The 23702-nt window shown below is 43.0% G+C and overlaps 1 protein-coding gene and 1 non-coding gene across 7 annotated transcripts in view; both read left to right on the top strand.

Moving 5' to 3' along the window:
• Positions 1-23702, top strand: part of PPP1R13B (protein phosphatase 1 regulatory subunit 13B) — an 85446-nt gene that overhangs the window by 39914 nt on the left and 21830 nt on the right. For 2 of the 6 annotated variants that reach the window (XM_045776139.2, XM_045776140.2), the window contains exons 3-4: positions 2135-2254; positions 7226-7302. In XM_045776139.2, coding sequence (XP_045632095.1) covers positions 2135-2254; positions 7226-7302 — 197 coding nt within the window. Of the gene's footprint in view, positions 1-2134; positions 2255-7225; positions 7303-17455; positions 17628-17662; positions 18291-18859; positions 18973-23702 lie in introns of those variants that run through there. The other 4 variants (XM_045776143.2, XM_045776145.2, XM_045776144.2 and 1 more) reach the window with 4 other exon arrangements.
• Positions 23369-23470, top strand: LOC123778665 (U6 spliceosomal RNA). Its single transcript, XR_015721938.1, has one exon. It is a non-coding gene; the product is annotated as a U6 spliceosomal RNA (small nuclear RNA).

Genomic DNA, 23702 nt, shown 5'->3' with positions numbered 1-23702 from the left:
CATTACAGCACTCACCATTTGCCAACTGTCTGTTTGAGAATTGGTAGTAGTTGGGGTGGGGGGTACCTGGCATACACCACCTCAGCTCAGTGGTCAAGGCCAGCGTCAGAGTGATCTGTCATGGTGATGGCACGCACACCATGGTGTGATGAGAGGAGAAGGTACCCCACCTCTGTGGAGTTCTCCCCATAATCCATCACCTCAGTCTAACCATGGGAAAAACATTAGACAAGTCAAAAATAGGGGCATTCTACAAAATACCTGACCAGAACTCTATAAAACTGTCAAGGTTATTTTAAAAAAGTGGGGGGGGGGGGACTGAACTATTATAGCAGCAGAGACCCAGGGTTTAAGACGAGTAAATGCAATGTCATTTTCTGGTTCAGTTCCCGGAACAAAAAGAGGACATTAGGGGAGAAACTGATGGAATGCAGATAAAGCCTGGAATTTAATTAATAGTAATGCACCAGCATCAATTTCTTAGTTTTGACCAAGATGCCATAGTTAAGATGTTAGCATTAAGGAAACTGGATGAACTCTATAGTGTCTTGACTACTTTCCTAGAGGTCTGCAATCATTCTAAACGAAAGTTATTTTTATATATTATATAAACAAAAAAAAATCTGTAAGGTACAAAGGAATAGATTAAGGTTTACAAGACCTCTGTGGTGACTTTAAAAAAAAAAATCATTGAAGAACACAAGGTGCTGAACACAGTGGAGAGACAGAGCCATGTTCATGGACTAGAAGACTCGGTTTACAAAGATTTTGGATCTCCCCAAATTTTACTTATAAATAAATATGATTACAGTCAAAAGCCTACCTTTAAAAGGAGAATTTGACAAGCAGCTCCTTTAAAATACATATGAGAGCAAAGAGCCGAGCAGTGCCAAGACAGTTTGAAAGAAAGCCACGTGAGGGGACTTCACCTAGCAGACAGCAGTGATAAAGTGGTAGCAGTGAAGACTGGCATCACACCGAGGTAGGGTGATAGCCCACAGAATAGAAGAGACCGGGGCCGCTAGGGCCTGAGCCGGGTCAGAGGTGGCAATCACGGGTCTCCAGGGCAAGGAGACTCAAGTAAGTAAATGATGCTGGGACAATTGACGATTCAATTGTTTGTAAAAAAACAAAATCACATCAGTTCCATAAGGACAGTGAAAAGCAATACTTTATAATTTGTAGAAAAAAATATAGACTATCCTTTTGACCTTGGAGTAGAGAGAATTCATTGTACAGAAAAATTCAGAATCAGAAAAGATTGATAACTGCTTACATTTAAAATTTTTAAACTTCTGTATAACAAAAGGCACTGATAAAATTAGAAGACAAGCCTGTTTTCAATATAACCAACCCAGGGTTAGTATCCAGAATATAAATAGTTCTTCAAACACCTAAGAAAAAGGTAAACAACCCAGGTTTTTGGTTTGTTTTGATTTGTTTGTATGCGTGATGAGGTTCTAAGCAGACTAGCTTGAAACCTATGAAATGTTACCTTGTAACTCTAACAGCTGTGTTAGTGCTCTTCTCAAGTGACTGTGTCCATACTCTGTGAGTGAGGGGGGGTTTAGCTTTGTTCTAATATTTGAAATGCATTAGTACATTTGATTCTGTATAATTTCATTTTTATTATCAACTGGATAGTTTTTGGTCTCTGCAGGTGCTGGCCAACATTCACTGGTACCTGAGCTGCCAGGAGGTACCCTGTCCATCCTGTGTGGATCTGACCACCACACGCAACATAGCAGTGAACGGCGAGGCTGGACCAGTGTGTTAGTGTGTTTCTTTGAAGAGTGGGAGGCACACTGCCTCCTGATAAATATTCTAGAGGGCATTTTTCAATGTTCCCAATTTAATGTTGCAAAATCGCTTTTACATACACTTCTTGTGGTTACGTGTTACCTGAATTATTTCCCGGGAACTCATACTCCTGCTTTCACTTCATTAAAGTTAAAATTTAGTGCTTATAATACCCTTGAGTTCTAATATATGTGTGTGTGTGCGTGCGTGTGTGTGTGTGTGTGCACGTGTGTGTGTGTGTGCGCACGCGCGCACTTATTTAAATCTATATTTTTTTACTTTTGGTTGGAGTCATTTTGTTTCTGGAATAAGTAAGATGTGGTTTTTTTTCTAGAGCGTCCCATACCCTTTGACCACATGATGTATGAACATCTTCAGAAGTGGGGGCCACGCAGGGAAGAAGTGAAATTTTTCCTTCGACATGAGGATTCCCCAACCGAGAGCAATGAGCAAGGTACATAAATGCTTTCCCCATTTGTTAATTCCTGCCACAAAAGTTAATTTAAGTGAAATAGGAGTAAATGTTAAAATACATCTTTGTTTTCCCTTCACTCACAAGTGATGAGAGGGAGAGTTGGTATCTCGCATTTCTGTGAGCTCTGTTGTGGCAGTCCACAGTTCCTCCACACTGTGTGGGCGCTCCGGCCTTGCTCATTCCCCAGGCCAGTCAGGTGACAGACTCAGACATGTGAGGAGGCCTGCTTTTTAAAGACATTGTTTTTGATAAATACTGAGTGGGTCAAATATCGAGATTTTAAGAATAAATAAAACCATGAAAGGATTAGAAAAATTCAGAGAAGTGTTTTTTAAAAAAATTTTTAGAGTGAACAAGACCTTACTAAGCATAACACTAAGCTATAAAAGACTGGTAAACCGAATTATTGAGAAAAGAACCCCCCCACAAAACTGTCTGTGTTGCAATAACCACTCGAAGCAAAGTCAAAAGACAAATTATAAACTGGGAAACAGCACTTACAGCCCATATCGCAAGGGCTAACTGCCTTTATATGTGAGTTTCTAAATCATGTACATGAAAAGGAAAATCAGTTAAAAAAAAAAAAAGGTGAGATGTACACACAGGTCACAGAAAAGCAAATATACTTGGCCCTAGGTTATGTGGAAGGATGTTTAGCCTTACTCCTAATAAAAGAAATGCAGGGAAAATAGTGAGTCTGTTTCACCTGTCACACTGGTGAAGACGAGAACATTCACTAATGCAGTGTTGGTAAGGAGGTTGAGAAAGGTGCCGATTGGCAGCTCCCGCAGAAGGCAATTTAGCCATATCTGTTAAACTTACAAAAGCACCAGACCTTTCATCTAGCAGCCTCACTTCTGAGAACTTATCCTAAAGTTGTGCCTACACACGTGCAAAATAATGCGTAAGTAACGTTGCTCGTGGAGCATTGCTGGTAGGAGCAGCCTGATGCCCGCCGTGGGCATCGTGGGCATCAGGTTAAAGAGACGGCGGTACGTCCACACAGTAGGCTGCTCCACGGCCAGAAATAAGGAAGCAGCTCTGTGCCCTGACCCGTACCATCTCCTGAACAGGTAAGTGCATAAGCGCGGTGCAAAACCACGCGCCCGTTGTGCCGCCTTCTGTGCGATAGAGACAAAAGCCTAATTCGGTGCGTCTGTATTGGCTTGTACATGTGCGCATGTGTCTTTGGAAGCGTTGTAAGAAACTGGCCCCATTGCTAGCCTCAGGGAAGGCTGCAGGACAGGGGAGGGAGGGCACATTGTTAATTGTATACCTGCTGGTTCCTTTCGAATTTTGAACCATGAGAATATGCTACTTATTTTTGAATTAGAATTTAAACAAAATGAGAGAACTTTTTTTAAAAGTCTGTGTATACACTGTGCAGTTAAGAGACCCTTAACTTGTTATGTAACAGTGATTGTGGCTTACTTCTGGTATTTAAAAAAAATGAACAAGGGACATCCTTTTGTAAAAAGTTTCCTTTATTGCAGATTATCCCCTTTTATTTATATTTTATCATAAAGGACATTTTGCCCCTAGGATGAGCTACTAGCTACTTTGGAATCATCTTTCCGTGGCTGTAAATACTGTTCCAGTGCTGCTGTTCAGTGTATCATTACTTCTGGGTCTTACTCCACCCGCTGCTGGTCATCTGGAGTCAGGAGACCAGGGTTCCGGGTCCAGCTCTTCATCCACCTTTACCTTAGACAAGGGCCCAACCTCTCAGGACAAAAGCCTCCCGAGAAGGTGGGCTAGACGAGCTGACAGCTGAGTGCTATTCTAGTGCCAAGAATTTATTTTAGTTCTCTGCCTGAGCTCTCCAAATACTTATACCCCTCCTGTACCTAACTATACTTTTTTTTAAAAAAAAAGATTGATTGATTGATTGATTTGACAGAGCACAAGCAGGGGGAGCGGCAGGCAGAGAGGGAGAAGCAGACTTCCCGCTGAGCAGGGAGCCCGATGTGGGGCTCAATCCCAGGACCCTGGGATTATGACCTGAGCCAAAGGCAGACACTTAATTGACTGAGCCACCCAGGCGCCCCTGTACCCAGCTGTACTTTAGTTAAAAGTTGTATATTTTACTTTTATTTATATAATATATGTACATAACCGTTAATGTCGTGGGTGGTGGGCTGGGGGGAAGGTCTTATTTTATTCTCACTTTTATAAAGTTTAGAAGTGTTAGGGATACTTAAGAGAACTGTTCAGAGTCATAAGGAAGGTGACAGTGCTGACCTTCCAGTTATCCCGCATCATTGCCCTACAGTGCTGCTCAGCCGGGTGGTGCTGACACAGCAGGTGCAGCAGATAAGTGGGAGGAGGGGAAGTTGACCTGCGTGCTGGGAAGAGGACCACTGTCAGCACTGAGCAGAGTATTTAGAAAAGGCAGACTGGGGACCTCGAGGGATGAGCAGGATGTGGAGGGGAGCATGCAGGATACCAGGTTGAAGGAAGCTGCCAGGAAGGTGTGGTGACAGGGATTCCCAGACTGGCAGGGACTGGCAGTCAGGACTGGATCTATCACAGCTTGCATCGCTTTGTAGAACCTTCCAGCCAAGTCCCTGCCTCCCTGCTTGACCCTCCTCAACTTGGCTTAGATGGTATTTGTAATAAGACCCTACCCATCTCTTCAACCTCCCTGTCTCTTCTCCCTTTCAGCCACATCCCTTCTTGCATCTTCATATTCTGTGGGCCTTGACTCACAAGTAACCCCCCATAATGCTCTACCCTCTGCCGTGTTTCCTCTGCTTGTGCATACTGCACCTGTCTCTCAGAGCCCAAGAAGTAAGATGGTGGGTGCTTTGGGGGTGCCTGGGTAGCTCAGTCAGTTGGGCGTCTGGCTCTTGTTTTCCGCTCAGGTTGTGATCTCATGGGTCATGGGATCAAGCCTTGCGTCAGGCTCTACTCTCAGTGGGGAGTCTGTTTGAAAGATTCTCTCCTTCTACCCCTCCCCACATCCCCCCTCATCCCAAATAAATAAATAAATCTTTAAAAAAAAAAGGGGGGGGGTGCTTTGTTCCCTGTTTTGTTCGCTGAGTTTCTCCTCCAGTTTATATTCTAAGCAGCCAGAGTTGAGGATCCAAGAACATGTTTCCTCTGTGCTTCCCACAGAGCTGAGTAGAAGGCAGTTGTCACCAACTGATATTACTTAAAAGGGATTACATATGAGTGTTTATTGTGTAGAACTACAGGATACATAACAAGAAGTAAAAGAACTCCCTCACCAAAATGAGAATTCTGTATCTGGGAGCTGGAGGAGAGCATAGAGGACATTTGATTCAGTCACCTTTTTACACTTGGGGCGGCAGGCTTGGCGTGTAAAGTAGCTCCATGCGGGCCGCATGCAGAGTCAGCTAGAGCCCGGAGCTTCTGCCCTGGAGACGGGAGCAAGGCTCCTTATTTAGTGAGGCTCTTGGGCAAGTGACTTCCCATCCCTCTGCCCCTGTCACCTCATCTGCAGGGTGCATGGGGTTGTGACTGCGGTTGTGAGGTGTTCTGGCGAAGTGCTCAGTGGGGCTGATGCACAGGAAGCACTCACCCAATGTCACCTCTTACTAGTCATTATTTTCTGACTCATCTTTACCATCAGAGATTAAGTGGCACTTGATATCATTCTAATGTATGTTTTATAGTATTCTAACTACTTGGTAGCTTGTTGTTTGGAAGAGGCAGACATTCTTGAATATTAAATTAACCTGAATACCTTATTCCTTAAAAATACCAAGAATAACTAAGAATTTAATTTACCCTGTAAACTGACAGATGCCATAGTCTGAGGTGTGTGTGTGTGTGTGTGTGTGTGAGAGAGAGAGAGAGAGAGAGAGAGATATTCCTGCTACTAGGAAACTACACTTTATGACGTGGCTGTTGTGTTCTGTAGGACTGTGTTCTGCTGCACTCCAGGCCACTCACATCTGTTTAACTTCTTTTTGAATTTTCACTCCCTTTTTTCAGACATTCCATTCTTGTCCGTCCTCTTTCCCCATCAGATGTACTATGTATTTGTTGATGTACTGTATATCTTTGCTGTATACATAAAAAGTGTAAGATATTTTTTATTCCCTTAAGACCAACCTTTGCCCCTTGGGGACAGTATCACTGTCTTTGAGAATGTATGCTTTAAGGCGAAGCAAGCCATACTTCCATTATAGCACTTTTCTTCAAATGTTTCAAAGTAATAGGAAAGAGAAGAAAAAATGTTTTCCTATGTGTTTTTTTAACATAAAGTTCATGTGCCTTTGAAGTCATGGATTTTAGGTACTAAAGCAGGCTCTGGGGTGCGATAATTCTCAAATGACATTAAGCAACAGCTGTAGAGATGAGTGGGCTAGGGGCAGGCACTGGACACATCAAAGACTTTGGTCTCTGTGACTTCAGAGTCAGGTGCACAAGTGTGCAGCACACTTCATTTTGTTTACAAAATACAACAGGACACATAATTTCTACAGTTCAAGTTTGAAGCCTTTTTTGGGAAATATTTTAATTTTTATGGAACAAAGGAGAATTCTAAAGACTGCCTGATTTGTGTTGATGCCCATGTCAGTTGCACCCTGCCAGTGAAGACCAGTTCTGTGCACCAGTGTTTTTATTGCTGGATATTAAGTTCTATTTTAGTACCTGCTATAAAATAACAGTCTTTAAAAAGTGCTTAATAAAAATTAGTTGTGGTAAAATACATGTGACATAAAACTTACCATCTTGACCATTTTTAAGTGTTAGAAATTTTTTGATAAAAGTCAGTTTCAAGATTCTGAAATAGAAGAAGAAAATTTTCATTTAAACAACTTTATAAAAATTAATTATAAAGCATTTTTTCAGCTGTACCAAGTGTTGAGTTGTTCAGCCTGGTATATTGTACTTGTGTTGCAGAAATAAGTAAGAGATGGGAGAGTATCCCCTTACGAGGATGTCTTTTAGTAAGTCTGGCACTCTTCATTCCTCCAGGTGGCCGTCAGACCCAAGAGCAAAGAACCCAGAGGAATGTCATGAGTGCACCCGCAGAGAAACGCACAGAGAACGGCGTAAGTAGGAGTGAGTCAAGCTGAAACTGTGGAACTGCTTTTTGTAGGGACTAATGAATTTGGGTTACAATTTATTTTTAAAGACTTATTTTGGGGGTAGAAATTGGCATTTCTGTTGAATATTTCGTAAGGTTTTGTGTAGTTCCGCAGGGCCACTGAGTGGTTTTCACAGTCTGGCCTGTACACAGGCTGGTCTCGGGCACAGCCCCGCCCTCCATGCCCCCCACAGGCTGCGACCACAGCACTTCTTGGTGCAGCAACTGCTCACCTCAGTGCATGTGACAGTGGCCTGAACCCCAGAAGCAGGTGGTCTCGGTCTCTAGGCTAAGAGATGAGCAGGCAGGCTCACCTTGTATCTTCTGTGTGGCTGTCTTGATCTTTCTGTCAGGTGTTGAAGGACAAAATGGCTGGTGGGTTGAAGTCTTCCTAGTTGCCTCCAGCAGAGAGAACTTGCTTCATCAATGGTGTAGCCCTGGAGAACAGGCCTGATATGGAGGGGAGGGGAAGGGAGGAAGTGGGAGGAAATGTGTCTCAGTGGAGGAGCTCTTTCTAAGAAATGGTGTGTGTGTGTGTGTGTGTGTGTGTGTGAAAAGAATGAGCAGAAATGAAGGAATGAATGAGGATGAGCGAATGAGAAAAATTTTCAACATGGTCTTTTCTGGAAATTTTACTGATAACTTTTCCAAATAATTTTCAGGCTAGAGAGTTAGTTTCTTTTTCTGGCTCTGCTGCTAACCAGGTGTGTGACATTGGGCAGGTTATTTCCTAGCACGGTGCTTGGCACAGCCCGAGGCTGGTAAAGAATGCTGGAGTGTGCAGGGCCCATAGTCACACACAGGCTTCAGAACTTCCTAACTAGCTAAACTTGAGCAAGTGACTTTGCCTCTCTGCTTCCCAACTTAGTATTATTGAACTGTGATTTTAGTTCTTTTATTGGCTACTGTTGTGACTTTAAATGATATCCTTATATCTCTGTTTCTGTTTCTTTGTATTATCAACTTTAAACCAGATCTATAGACCTCCCTCCTTTTTTCCACCTCCTCTTTCCCTCTTCCCTTCCAGTTCTTTCAGTTGTACTCATTTGTTGTCAAGGTTAATAATATCTGTACGATTGTATTATTAAGCCTCATGAAAACCATTTAATAGTGTTTATTATTTTAGACTTTGCAGATATTATTCCCTGCGTAAGCAAGTGATATACTAGATTATATTTTCTTCTCTTTGATTCCAATATCATAGTCCTTGTGCCACTCAGAACTATTCGTGGTGTCAAGATTATGAATTCTCCTGGGGCACCTGGGTGGCTCAGTCAGTTGGACATCTGCCTTCAGCTCAGAGAGCCCCACATCAGGCTCCTCGCTGAGCGGGAAGCCTGCTTTTCCCTCTCCTCCCCATGCGCTTCTCTCTCTCTCTGTCTCTCTCTCTCTCTCTCAAACGAAGTCTTTAAAAAAAAAAAAAAAAAAGAGGGACTCCTGGGTGGCTCAGTCGGTTGAGTGTCTGCCTTCGGCTCAGATCATGATCCCAGGGTCCTTGGATCAAGTTCCGTGTCAGGCTCCTTGCTCAGCGGGGAGCCTGCTGCTCCCCCTGCTTGTGGTCTCTCTCTCTGACAAATAAATAAAATGTTAAAAAAAAAAAAAAAAGGTTATAAATTCTCCTTCCTTAGCCTCCAATTTCTAAAGACCATTCCACAAATCCTCTTCACCTGCCTGCCTTCTGACATGCTTGTTCACGCCAAGTCTAGAGCCTCTGTGGGGTTCTGCCAGGCATATCTGCTTCAAGAATTCTTAAGAAATAAAGGCCCAGACCCCATTAGCAGGACTTTTGATTCACAGAGTCTGGCTGAGCCTGGAAAATTCCCCATATGTCTGGGTTGCCCTGCCAGGTTTGTACTTGTGTTGCAGAAATAAGTAAGGAACCTCCAGGTCACATGCACACACCATCCTAAGCATTCAGAACTTATTTGTCCAACTGAATTTCGAAGATTCTTTTGAGTTCTAAGATTGCCTGTGACCTGAACTTCAGGGAAGGTGAAATAATATATTGAGTGTTACAATATAGTGCTGTGTATCAAGGCAGGGGTGTGTATATGATACAGGCAAGGGGCACAGGAGGAAAGGGTGCCAGTCATAAAGTGAGTTGTTTTTTTTTAAGATTTTATTTATTTATTTGATAGAGTGCATGTGAGAGAGCATGAGCAGGGGAGGGGCAGAGAGAGAGGGAGAAGCAGACTGAGGGAGCCCGATGTGTGGCTCAATCCTAAGATCCTGAGATCATGACCTGAGCTGAAGGCAGACACTCAATCAACTGAGTGACCCAGGAGCCCCCATAAAGTGAGTTCTGATGTTTAGACGTGAGGCGTCTGTGATCTTTCCCTGATGAAGTTATTTCTTAACATGGAGATAATATTTATATCTCAAGATCAACAAAACTGAAACCTGAAACCAAAGTTGAAAATGTGTTTGTAGCCTTTATGTGAGTTTTTAATTAGAGGAGGGCAGAGAGCTGTCAGGAGGTATAACTTCGAGTGGAAGCATCACATCAAAGACACTGCTGTATTTTATGGTGCATGCACCTGCCTGTTAAGCCCAATAATACATTACGTTTGTACATTTCTTATTGTCTACAAAGCACTTTTATGTGCATTTTTAAAGTTCATAAGATACTAAAAACATCTTTCTCCAAAACTATTTTTGTATATACTCTAGATAGAGAATAATGGCACACTGAACCTGCTTTGTGGGCTACAGCAACAAGGACTGATCAAACCACAGCTGAGGGAGGAGGGCGTGTGTGGGTTGGAAGAGGACAGGAAGCTGAGTTGGTGTGATTCATGCCCATTAGCAGCTGCTGGGGCAAGAAGCTCAGGAAGTTCTGCTGTCCAAAAGTTGCAGGTCAACAAGTCACGTTTTCTAAGAAATAAATACCCAGACCACTGGCCAAACTTCTGATTCAGTGAGTCTGGGGCCGGCCTGCAAAACTCCCCATATGCCTGGGTTGCCCTGCCAGGTTTGGGAACCTCCAGGTCACATGCACACACTGTCCTAAGCATTCAGAACTTACTTGTCCAGTAGAATTCTGGGGATCTGGTTAGACCATATGCTACAAAAGCAAGTGGATTTATTCTCTTAGTATATACTTGTGGCAGGGGTTCCCAGGACCATGCCTGGTTTCCGTGATTTACCAGGAGAACTCAAAAGACTCAGGAGCTAGTTGTACTCACAGCTATGATTGACTGCAGTGACAGGATATAGAGCCAGCTCAGCAAAGGGTACAGGAGTGTGGGGTGAAGTCTGAGGACACCAGGCGCCAACTTCCAAGAGGCCTTCCCCAGTGGAGTCACACAGGACATGCTCAGTCTTCCAGCAGCCAGACGTGACAACAGGTGTGACATGTTGTCGACCAGGAAAGGTCAGTAGAACCCCAAGTGCCCAGGGTCTCTTGAGAGCTGGTCATGTAGGCAGCCTCTGTATAGCAAGTACAAAAACACCAGACTCCAGAAGGAAGCAGGTATTTAACACAAACCATGTTATTTGCACCAACATTTTAGGTTCAGCGAGCCTCTCATCACTTCTGGGAATGGTGGGAACCCTCCCCAAATCTGAGTTCCCAGAGGACAGCCCAGGGCCCCCTTCAAGCCGGTCTGTAAGGAGAGTGGTCTCAGGTCTGTGGTGTAAATGCTTCTGCATGGCACCATTTTCCTTAGGTGTCCTGGAAGTGCTTTTCCTGTTTTCTCAGCAAACCACACTAAACCATGAGTCAGTTCCTGCTTTGTTCCTGTACATGCAGTGAACTGCTGAGGCCAGTCGATCCCGCCCTCTCTGCTTTCTTCTAAAAGCTTTGTAGTTGTAGCTCTTATATTTGGGGCTGTGATCCATTGTGAGTTGATTTTTGTTTGTGGTATGAAGTAGGGATCCTGATTTATTCTTTTGCCTGTTAATATCTAGTGATCCCTGCAGCATTTGGTGAAAAGACTATTTCTTCCCCCATTGAATTGTCTTGGTACCTTTATCAAAGCAATTGTACACAACTGTGAGAGTTTATTTCTGGAAGCATTTGTTATTAGTATGGTGACTTGGTCCCCTTATTTAACGTATGGTACCTGGACTCAGCTGTGCCTAATATCTCCAGATCAGGTAACATTTCAAGTGTCTAAAGAATAAACGTATAGACTTCTGCTTCTAGAGTCATCAGGTGTTGCCAGTTCTCGAGACAAATATTCTGTGGTGTACCTGGGCTTGTCCAGTCTTAGCTCCTCTAGCTTGAGGTTGTTTCAGACCTACTCAGGTGCCTTTCCCATTCGTTTTCTTTTCAGCTCCAAACATTTTTGTGGTCTCCTCTCCTGCTAGTTCATTTCTGTGGTTTTCTGTTATTTGGTGTCAGAATCCCTTTACTGTAATTTAGTGGTTTGGGTATTTCACGAAATTAGGATTAAATAATCCTCCACTGTAAGAAAAATGAGGTGTGGATTTCTTTCACTTTTCCCTGTTGGGATTTGTTGAATTTACGGATTCTGAGGATCAGCATCTATCAACATGTCTGAAAAATTCTGTGTAATTATCTGTACAGATATTTCTTCTTCCACATTCTTTTTATTTTTGTCTTCTGGAACGCTTAATGAGACATATGTTATATCTTTCATTTTATTCTCCTTGTCTCTTAATTTCTGTTTTATGTTTTTATTATTTTCTCTCTTTGTACTGTGTTTTAGATGGTTTCTTATGATATATCTTTCAGTCAAGAATTCTGTGGTTAGCTCTGTTTATTTGGCTGTTTGGTACATATGATGTGCTTTTAATATTATTTGTTAGGAAAAGACAAGACACAGTCCGGGAGAAAATATTTGCAAATCCTATACCTGACAAAGGACTTGTATCCTGAATATATAAAGAAGTCTTAAAAAACTCAGTAAGAAAATAAACAAACTGATTTTAAAAGAAATAGGCAAAAGATTTGAATAGACGCTTCACTGAAAAAAATATACGTCAAGTAAACACATGGAAAAGTTTTCAACATCATTAGTCTTTGAGAAAATACAAGTTAAAACCACAGTGAGATACCACAGTATACCTATTACAATGTCTAAAACTAAAGACTGATGCTAACAAGTGTAGGTGAGGATGTGGAGAGCCCAGAATTCTCAAACACTGATGTTAGGAATGTAACATGGTACAATCTGGTAAACAGTGTGACAATTTCTTTAAAACTTGAATGTGAATCGGGGCGCCTGGGTGGCTCAGTCGGTTAAGCAGCTGGCTCTTAAGTTCAGCTCAGGTCATGATCTCAGGGTCCTGGGATGGAGCCCCCTGTCGGTCTCCGTGTTGGGCATGGAGCCTGCTTAGGATTCGCTCTCTCCTCTCCCTCTGCCCCTCCCCCTCTCATGCTCGCTCTCTATCACTAAAATAAATAAACAAGTCTTTAACAAAAACTTGAACGTGACTCTGTTATGTGACCCAGCGATTCTACTCCTAACTATTTACCCAAGCAAAACGAAAACAGATGTTCATACAAACTTATATGTGGATGTTCGTAGCAGTTTGATTTGTGGTAGCCAAAATCTGGAAACAACCTTAATGTCTAGTAACAGGTAAATGGATGAAAAGCATTACATATCTTTATAATGAAATATTACTGAGCAGTGACAAGGCATGAACCACTCATACATGCTGCAACATGGATGGATCTCAAAACCATATGCTGAAGGGAAGAAGTCAGACCACAGAGTGCATACTGCTTGATTCTCTCTGTGTAAAACTCTAGGAAGTGTAGGGGTGCCTGGGTGGCACAGTCGGTTAAGTGTCCGAATTGATTTTGGCTCAGGTCATGATCTCAGGGTCGTGAGATTGAGCCCCACATCAGGCGTGGAGCCTGCTTAAGATTCTCTCTCTCCCTCTCCCTCTGCCCTTACCCCCTCCCCCTGAAAAAGAAAAAAAATCCTCTAGGAAATGTAGACTGACTTCTAATAGCAGAAGGTAGATCAGTGGTAGCCTGTGTACCTGGGAGCCAGGCACAAGGAGGTGGGAGGGAGGGGCCACAAAGACACAAACCGACAGGACGCGAGCCAGCTTCGGAGTTCCCTCATGAGCCAGAGCTTCGGCTCCCCCTCTGTAACTTCCTTACTGTTGTGGCGGCCCAGTGACGCTTTGAAAAATAGGTGTTTGTGTTTTATCTTGTCTTGTAGGTGTTGTGGTCAGGAGCAGAGTTTCGTGTGTCTTGGGGGCCATACTGTGGGAAACAGTGGTTCCCGTGGTGTTATGCTTATAGCCCTCGTGTGGGACGTGCTGGTTTTTCTCCTGGTGTTATTTGTGTTCATCGACAGCCCTGTTTTCCTCCTGATCTTTCCAGCCCTAATCGTTCCTAGCCATTTGTTTTGGGTATAATACGTGTTGAACCAAACTGTGACTTTATATGGGTGAATTTTAATCAGAAGAGTAATTCACATTTATCAGATAAAATAGCCTATTATAGTATTATTACAGGGGTAGGGAGTATATTAGATAGTAATTGACTCCTATTAATTTGTGAGGCTCAGTAATTGCTGGAGTATGAAATTCTGCAGCTCCAGGATATAATGAACTGTTAGACTCGGTTTGTGTTGTTGTGATACAATTAAGTCTCCATGTTTATAATGTATCTTCATATCATTATCAGCTGTTTTCTTTTGTTTGCTAAGTAGGCAGGTGAAAATGCTCTCCAAACCCGAACATGTATAACCATGTGAGGTATGCAAAAAGAGAAGGGACTTAACGTTCTAAACTATTATGTGGGCATAAGTAGATTTTATCCTAATTATTTTGTCAGAGTTTCTTTTTAGGCATGTTTGTCATTTTTGGAATGACATTATACATGAGAATCCAGTTACACTTTAAAAAGTCAGTTATACCAAAAAATAAAAATAAAAAATAAAACATCAGTTATAGTTTTTTTTTTTTTTAAGATTTTATTTATTTATTTGACAGAGAGAGAGACAGCCAGCGAGAGAGGGAACACAAGCAGGGGGAGTGGGAGAGGAAGAAGCAGGCTCATAGCAGAGGAGCCTGATGTGGGGCTCGATCCCATAACGCCGGGATCACGCCCTGAGCCGAAGGCAGGCGCTTAACCCCTGTGCCACCCAGGCGCCCCACAGTTATAGATTTAAACAAATATCTTATTAAATTACCAGATAGGATCCCGGCTGATTGGTCTAATTCTTTATTTTTTTTTTTACTTTTTTGTTGTGAAATATACAGAAGAACGTGTAAAATATGCACAGATTAAAGAATTACTTAAAACACTCCGATAACTACCACCTACGCTTAAAATTTCTCTCTTTATTCTTTTTAGAGCAATTGTATTGAATTTATTTGGTATTGGACAGACCAAAGACAAAAGCAAGGTGTTTGGTGGTGGCTACTTGAAGTCTGCTTCAAATTCCACAGAGGAAGAAAGGGTGTTTTTAGAGAGAGGTGTGTAAACAAGCACCATACAGTGTGAGAAGTGCAGGAAGAGTAGAACAAGACGCCAAAATAATAGGATGTGATTTGATTAACTTACTGAGGCGGCTATCAGGAAAGACTTCCCAGAGCTGGAGGTCGGAGGCCTCTGTGAGGACGCAGGGGAAGAGCGTGAAGCGCTGTGAGCAGCAGAGGATGATCAACACATTGGTAACAATGGAGCATAAACTGGGGACGAGGAAGGTCAGGGGGACACTGTGGGGGGAAGAGAGCTGAAGTGTACTGGTCAAGGGAGGGGCCAGATCCTCACTGTGCTAAGAGCCTGGACTTAATCAAGCAAGAGAAAGACAGGATGAGCTGTGTTTTAGGAAGAGCCCTCTGGTTCTAGTGTTGTGAGAATTCTATGTCCGGCATAGGGGGTGGGAATGAGACTGGAGACAGGGAGCCCTGTGACGTCATTGCTTGCTGCACTTGACAGTAGACTCACAACTGGAATCCCAGAGAGAGAGTTACTTTCAAAGGAAATAATGGAAAAGAAGAATTTCAAGGTTATGGAGATATAAGCTCAAAAGGCATGCATGCATCTATAAATTATAATTTAGAAGAAATGAGGTTTTAATTCCTTTTTTAAAAAAAAAAGATTTATTTGAGACAGAGAGTGTAGGTGGAGAGGAGGATCAGAGGGAGAGGGAGAAGCAGACTCCCCACTGAGCAGGAAGACTGACTCAGGACTCAATCCCAGGACTCCGGGATCATGACCCGAGCCAAAGGCAGACGCCTAACCAACTGAACCACCCAGGTGCCCCTAATTCATTCCTTCTTATAATTCACGTATACCTGCTTATATGAAATTATCCCTAGAAAGTCAAAGACGGAGTTAGGCTTTCTTAGACTTCCTCTGGAATAATTTAAGCATTGATTAGCAAGCCTCCTCCAGGAAGCTCTCCACTGTTGCTGGTCAGGTGACATTAGTCTATTTGGTCATTTCTCATAATCTTCCAAAACTAAAGAGTAGCCTAGAGTTATCATTCTTCTCTTTATTGCTTTATTATTATATGCTAGAGTCAAGTTATATTTAGCTTTTATGTTTTTCAAGGGGGGAAATCGGCCCTTTCCTGTTAGGTTGAACCGTATGAAATTGTTGATGTTTGACCATTTTCGACGTACAAAAACAGCATTTTCATCTGATTCAAACTAATAATCAGTAGATGGCATCTGGTAGAGCGTTTGCCCTTTGAAACAATGAATGACTGGTAGTTGGAAGCAATCACAGGTGCCTGTGCTGCAGCCCATGGGGAGAACAATGGGGGGCCAGTACGTCCTGTGTGAGGGAGAGAGCGTCCCGCTTGCTGTCAGGAGACCTGGGTTGAGGGGCTGATACTACTGCTGACTCACCACTGAGCTTGGGGGAGCCGCTCAGCCCACTGCTGGAGCTCAGCTTTCTCATCTGGGAAATAGGCTTCAGAACTTCCCTCCTAGGGCTTGTGTAAGCGTCTGTTAAGGTAACTGTAAACTCAGGTTTCTATATAAATGACATGCAAGTTCTCATTACATGTTGTTGAATCTCTAGAATTCATAGTTCACTAAAAAAAAAAAAAAAAAATAGAGCTCTCTCCTGTCTCTGGAAGTGATGTCAGATCCTGAGTGTCAGAACAATTGTATGAGAGACTCTGCAGAGGACCAGGAAAAGCTTCAGGAAGCAGATGGCATTGCCACTAGATCTTAAAGGATAGGTAGAGTAGAGGAAGTGGGGGGAAGGGCTTTGTAGCCAGAAGGAAGAATGTGAGCAGAAATATGAAGGTGGGAAGTGTCAATTCTGGAATGGAGAGGAAAGCATGGGTATGAGATCGATCAAGAACCCTGAGCAACAGCTTATATTTGCAGCAACGTAGGCTCAAGTCAAAGGTGAGGCCGAGGTTCCTGGGCAAATGCTATAGCTATGAATGGAAGTAAGAAATTGAGGGAGGAAGCCAGGGTTGGAAGGAAAGGGAGGAGTCTGGTTTTAGACATGCTGGGGGTGAAGTGCTGGCATGGTATATAAGTCAAAGTGTGACTCTGACCAGGGGAACAGTGGCTCTGGCACTCTTTTGAGAGAGACTAGGGCTGGATGGCTTGACCCCTCAAAGGGTACTTTGCGTTCTCCGTGTCAACTAGTACAGAAGGGAGCAAGGAGGACAGACCGTTGAACTACAGCACTCCATCTCATCACAACTTGAAAGCTTGGGGAATTTTCTTTGCCCAAGTAATAGGACAGTAACATTCTTGTCTGTTATAACCAAGGATGAAATTATTTAGTTGAGTGTTAAAATCAGCATATCAGGATTAGAGCTGACATCTGAAGTGACCCATTAGCAGTAGGTGTTTAATTGCTGACGAAGTCCACTAGTCTTTTCTGTTAACAGACTACCAAGGAATGTAAGTTAGTCATTGAGGATAAAAGCAGCATTTGTAGTGAAAACCTCTATTGACTGCATTGTTAGCTAGCTATCTTAAACATATGCCCATAAACATAAACTCCCTCTCTTTGTACTGTGGCAGTGCTGGTGAGAATAACAACCAAACTGTAGGTAGCAAAAAACCGAGTGAGAGAAGTAGAGTCTTCATGAGACTACAGGAAATGGATGTGGTGGTTAGAAGATGTCCGCAGATTCTTTAAAATCCCTCTCTTCAAAAGGCAGAGCCTAATTCCCCTCTTTTCTTCACGTAACGACTGCTCCTAACAGAACTTGGAGAATGTGATGCTATGTGACTTCTGACGCTAGCTCATTAAAGATAGCTCCCCGGCACTGTCCTGGGTTGTTCGCTTGGGGACGCCAGCCGCCGCATTGTGAGTACACTCAAACAAGCAGCTCTGAGAAGAGGTCCACCTGTAGCCAGCCCCAACTTGGTAGCCATGTGAGTATGCCATCTTGGACTCCGATCCTCCAACCCCAGTCAAGCCTTAAGCCCTATCAACCTCATGAGAAATCTTTCTCTCTCTCTCTCTCTCTTTTTTTTTTAAAGAGAATAAGGTGGGAGGGGCAGAGGGAGAGGGAGAGAATCTTAAGCAGACTTGACACCCAGTGCGGAGCCTGAAGCAGGGCTCGATCTCACAACCCAGAGATCATGACCTGAGCAAAAATCGAGTCGGATGCTTAACCAATGAGTCACACAGGTGCCGCAGCCTCATGAGAAGTCTTAAGCCACAGCTGTCCAGCCAAGCTGCTCCTTAATCCTTTTTCCACAGAAACTGGGAGCCATTATGAGTATTTGTTGTGTTTTAAGCCCCTGAATTTAGATGTGATCTGTTATCAGCAGTAGAGAACTAATACGTACCCTTGGAATGAATAAGGTGGGCTGTTGATTCCCAAATCGTTTTCACAAGTGTACAGTGTATGAACAATGAAAACATCCTTACATAAGTAGTAAACAACACATAGATACATTTGAAAAATAAAATGTCATGTAGTGAGAGTGTGTTGTACTTGCCAAAGGAGGAGGAGAAGGCGGCTTCACGGCAGGCGTGGTTGGTGGAGGTGGGGAATGCGAAGGACTCCTCCTTTGGAATGGCTTTGAGATGTAAGTTCTTCCTTTCGCGTCATTTTCTTCACCACTTTTTCAACTTTTGGGGAGATTGCACTCAAACGGAGCTTAGAAATAAAGTTATAGTACAGGAAAGCATCTTTAGGGTAGCACAAGCTTTATAAGAGAGTACTTCAAGACAGGCGGAGTTAGCCCACGTGCACAGTGGACCCGAGGGTCGGAGGAGATGGCCGCACAGCTTTATAAGAGAGTACTTCAAGACAGGCGGAGTTAGCCCACGTGCACAGTGGACCCGAGGGTCGGAGGAGGTGGCCGCACAGCTTTATAAGAGAGTACTTCAAGACAGGCGGAGTTAGCCCACGTGCACAGTGGACCCGAGGGTCGGAGGAGATGGCCCCTCTTTGTCACTTGGCATGTGTGCTTATAGCGCGCCGCTGGGGCTCGTCCAAGCAAGGTGCACAGTTCCGCGTTGCACCACGTCCTGTCCTCTGACCTGGGTTGAGTAAATTGGTGGCTGTTTGCCTGAAACTGTAATGTCAAAATATCTCTTCTTATAGAGCATTTAGTGTGGTTTTTTGTTTGTTTTGTTTTGTTTTTGCATTTAGTGTGTTTTTGAACGAAAATCATTATACCAGAAAAAAAAAAAGTCTGGAAAATGGCATAATTTTTCAGGAACTGCGGTAGTGAAGAATCATTAACTGAATGGACACTGTGCAAGGTGATGAATCCTTTTGTTTTCATAGATAAAATTGCCATCTTTGATAAGTTCTTTGCACATGTTAGAAAAATACTCTTGGCGCATATTGACAAACTGCACCAACAGTCTGTCGGAAGTTTCAGCTGAGTCTTCCCATCGCGAGTGGCGTAGGGCGGGAGACTTGCTGCAGTGGTTTGTTTGGAGAAACTTCATTATTTATTTTTAATGCCTGAATTATTGTAACACCAGTTTAAAAATTATATTTAAAACATTACCTGAAGAGACAAAAAATACCTTTGATTAAAGCATGTTACCCGTTGACTTGTGATCCAAACATTTCACCCGTAATTATCAAGTGAGGCATAGACCTTCTGAACTTCTTTAAAAAAATCTAGTTGTGATAGCCTGTTTTTCAGGCATATGGTAGTTTCAGGAGTTGTGACTCATAGTACAAACGAGATATTAAACTGGGAAATAAGCCCCCTTTTCCTTATCTAACTTTTGACAAATCTTATTTATTGATAGCTTATTTATTGAAAATCTGATCACAGTATGTTTTGGTTGATCACTTTTTTGGACATTTTTATGCTTTTTAAAATTACTTAACTAGGGGCGCCTGGGTGGCTCAGTTGGTCAAGCGTTTGCCTTCAGCTCAGGTCATGATCCCAGTGTCCTGGGATCGAGCCCCGTGTCCGGTTCTCTGCTCAGTGGGGAGTCTGCTTCTCCCTTTGCCCCTCCTCCTGCTTGTGCCCTTTCTCTGTCTCTTAAATAAATAAAATCTTTTTTTAAAAATTAAAAAATAAAATTACTTATCTAAATACCACTTATGGAACCCTTTCTTTGCTAACAGGTTAACATTCTGTTTAAAAGGAGGATAATAATAATTAGGGGCACCTGGGTGGCTCAGTCAGTTAAGCATCTGCCTTTGGCTGAAGTCATGATCTCAGGGTCCCAGGATCAAGCCCCACATTGGGCTCCCTGCTCAGTGGGGAGCCTGCTTCTCCCTCTCCCTCTGCCCCTCCCCACTGCTTGTGCTTGCTTTCTCTCTCGCTCTCTCTCTAAAATAAATAAATAAAATCTTAAAAATAAAAATAAAAAGAGGATAATTAAAATGTAAACATTGACAACACCAAGTGTTGGCAAGGATGTAGAGAAGCTAGAACTTTTCCTTTGTGGCTGTGGGGGTGTAAAATGGCATGCTTCACTATGGAAAACAGTTTGGCTGTTTCTATAAGTCAAACACACAAGTACCACACAGCCCACCTGTTCTACTTTCTTGACATTGGTTACCCAAGAGAAGCCAGAACACTTGTCCACATAAATACTGGCACATGAATACTCAAGATAGCTTTATTCATTCTAGTCCAAAAGTGGAAACAACCCACATGTCCATTAACAGATGCATGGACTAACAAAATGTGATCTGTCCATCCAGCAGGATACTACCCAGCAGTAAAAAGGAACAAATTACTGATACGTGTAGCAACATGGGTGATCTCAGAAGCATTGTGGGAGTGAAAGAAGCCAACCTAAAGAAGCACGTTGTGCAGTCCCATTTGTACAGAATTCTTGGGCAAGCAGATGAGGCTATCAGGACACAACGACAGGCTACACATCTGGGGAGTGGTGTGGGTTTGGTGGCATAAGGAGTGCAAGTGACTAGCAGGTGTCAGAACTCATTCAACAGTGTACCTTAAGTGGGTGCATTTTATTGCCTCTAAGCTATACCTCCATAAAGTTGATTTAAAAGTGAACATAGGGGCATCTGGATGGCTTAGTCAGTTAAGCATCCGACTCTTGATTTTGGTTCAGGTCGTGATCTTAGGGTCTTGAGTTTGAGCCCTATCGGGCTCTGTGCTGGAGGTGGAGTCTGTTCAAGATTCTCTCTCTCTCTCCCCCTCTCCCCTGCCCTCCGATAATAAGAATAATTTTAAAAAATAGAAGTTAACATTGATTTCACTGTGTATTTGTTAAATTAGCCAGTCGTCATTTCATTTTGTTTACCTCCCAGTATGGATATTTTGGGGTGGTTTTATTTTTCTTTTCTTTTCTTTTTTTTTTTTAGCCCAACATTAGGACAGAAAATACAGTATGAATATTTTTGAAGTTTTGTGTATGAAATGGACTAGAATATTTGCTTATCAATTTTTTAAGTTGCTAAGATCTTAAGACCATAAAAAATGAAAAATTATGTTTTTTGCTTTTTTTTTTTAAGATTATTTATTTGAGAGAGAGAGCATGAGCGGGAAGAGGGGCAGAGGGAGAGGGAGAGGGACTCCTGGCTGAGCAGGGAGCCCTACCCAGAGCTCGACCCCAGGACCCCATGATCAAGACCTGAGCTGAAGGCAGACGCTTGACTGAGCCACCCAGGTGCCCCTATTTTTGCTTATTTTGAGTGTTGTGAAATACTACCTTTATTTGAAATTTTTTGTAAAGTCAGGAACAATAATGTATGGAGGTTTTAGCTGCTTTTTTGGGTTCATTGTTTTGGGAAGGGAGGTTTTAAGAGAATCCTTTTATTTTTAGACCCACAGTTCCCATAATGACTAGATCCAGGATAGCCAAGTGGGTGTAAGACGTCCTGCCCTCTGGGCTCCTCACGAGCTTTCTAGGGTGGGTACCAGGCTTCAGTGTACTTTTTATAAGAGTCCTCATGCTACATTGAGAAATGCTGTAAATGTCTTTCAGTGAAAATATAAGTATAAAGAAAACTGAGCTCAGGTTCTGTTGCTCATAGTTGAATGTGATGAGTAAACTAATTGCTTCCATTATGAGATTATTTCTTCATTGGTCACACTCACTGAAAACAGGGAGAAACTGCATTCTACTTGTCTCTTATATTAGCCTTAGTGTCTCGGATTATATCTGGAATAGCGAGGGCAAGTGAATTTTTCTGGTATGGTGGTGTTGAGCATGTATCGCACTCAGACCACTCCAGTTCCCGTGACCCCTTCACAACTGCCCTGCCGTTCGTCCTCCGTGCGATCGCCAGCACGTAGTTTCTTCATTCCCAAAGCTCCATTGTCACTGCTGCTTCCAGTCTTTCCAGGCAGACAGGAATTAGGGGACACGGTCAGAAGGATAGTGATAAGGGCCAGAGGAGGTTTGGGTTAACGAGGTGTTGAGAAAAATCTGGGGATGCCAGGCTGACTTAGCGGAGCATGTGACTCTTAGTCTCGGGGTTGTGAGTTCGAGCCCCATATTGAGTGTAGAGATGACTTACTAAAAAAATAGAGTCATAAAAAAAAATCCGGAGAGGCAGTTAAAATGGTGAGAAGGATGTAGACTTTTCATAGGAAGACAGAACAAAAAAAAAAGTGTGGGCTTTTGAATTTGGAAAGATGCTGTCTTTAGAGGGTGATAGCATGCGGTGGAAGGGTGAGGAAGCACCGAGTTGTTTATAAATCCACTCAACAGACCTTGGTCATTGTCGGGGCTGTGGCTGGGCACTGGGCCAGGTGCCCTGGGCGCCGGGTGGGCTAGGACCTCTAGCTGGTGGGGGCCAGGAGACTCTCGAAGTCTCTCATTAGTTAGAGGGTCCCTGGTATAAGTTTTCTGTCAGGTAAATATTTTGTGTACAAAAGCATTGTAAGTTAGAGGAGTAAGTCTCTCAGTGTATCATTTTGTAAGTAGATTTGTGGAACTTTGGAGAAAGATAAATGATCATGAAGGTGGGGGGCCCGAGGCTTCTGTTTTTCCCTGCTCTTGTGGGGGGTGGGGAAGTCGTTAGACGTGGCGTTGAGTGGCCATGCTGGTTGTGAGAAATGGGAGCGTGACCTGCGTTTCACAGGGAGCAGAGACCCTTTCCCTAGAGTCCAGAGTTGAGGTAGAATGTTGTGTGAGCGGGGCCTGAGCCACGGGGCCCCAGCTAGCTGCCCCTGCCAGAGGGTTCTTGGGCAGGCTGGAGGCTAGGAGGTGTCTCCTCCAGGCCTGCATCTGTCGGAGCCTGCTGGACCTGCACCCAGAGCCTTTGCACTGATTGTGCTGCTCGTGGAAGTGGCTCGTCCTCTCTGTGACCTGGAGCTGAACTCACAAGGTAGCTCTGCCAGGAGGGACCTCAGTGAGCCCAGGGAACAGGATTTGATTTCTTCTTACTCAATGCATTGAAAAGAAATAAGCAAGGAATTAGGTCATAGGTTTGTTTGAATAAATTGAGTGCATATGGAGAATTGAAAATTTTCAGAAGGGCTGAGTTGGCCTGGAGAGAATGCACAGTGAAAGGCCCGTCATAAAAGGATTGAATTTGCACTGAAGGTTTTTGTTTTCTTAAAAAACTGAAAAGGTGCTTCTGTTTGCTAAATTTTCACATTGAACAATTAAGAGAATATATACTAACGTAGAATATTGCATATTTGTTGACTTAATGGTGGCTGGTGTTTTTATAACCCATTTAAAATACAGTTAAGTTACAGGGGTGGTGCTGGCTTTGGCAGCGTGTATGCTGAAAAAGTGGAACAATACAGAGAAGATTAGCTGGCCCCTGGATGACATGGAGACTTGTGAAGCGTTCCATGTTTTTTATGTTAACTATACCGGAATTAAAATAAAATGAAATATAAAATAAAAAACAAAAAGTTACACAGGGATGTTCACTTTGAAAGGATTCATTGAGCTGTGCATTATGAATACGGTTTTCCGTATGTAAGATCTACTTCAATACAATGTTCTTAAATTACCATGTATATTAGCATATGTGGAAGATATGCCTGAATGATTGATGGCAGCTTAACGTTGCCGGAAACAGCACAAGA

This window comes from Ursus americanus, chromosome 26, assembly GCF_024610735.1.
Source record: "Ursus americanus isolate L20-20 chromosome 26, mUrsAme1.1.p, whole genome shotgun sequence".
Lineage (NCBI taxonomy): Eukaryota > Metazoa > Chordata > Mammalia > Carnivora > Ursidae > Ursus > Ursus americanus.
The sequence above is the reverse complement of the archived record's forward strand: the minus strand, read 5'-3'. Positions and strand labels throughout refer to the sequence as shown.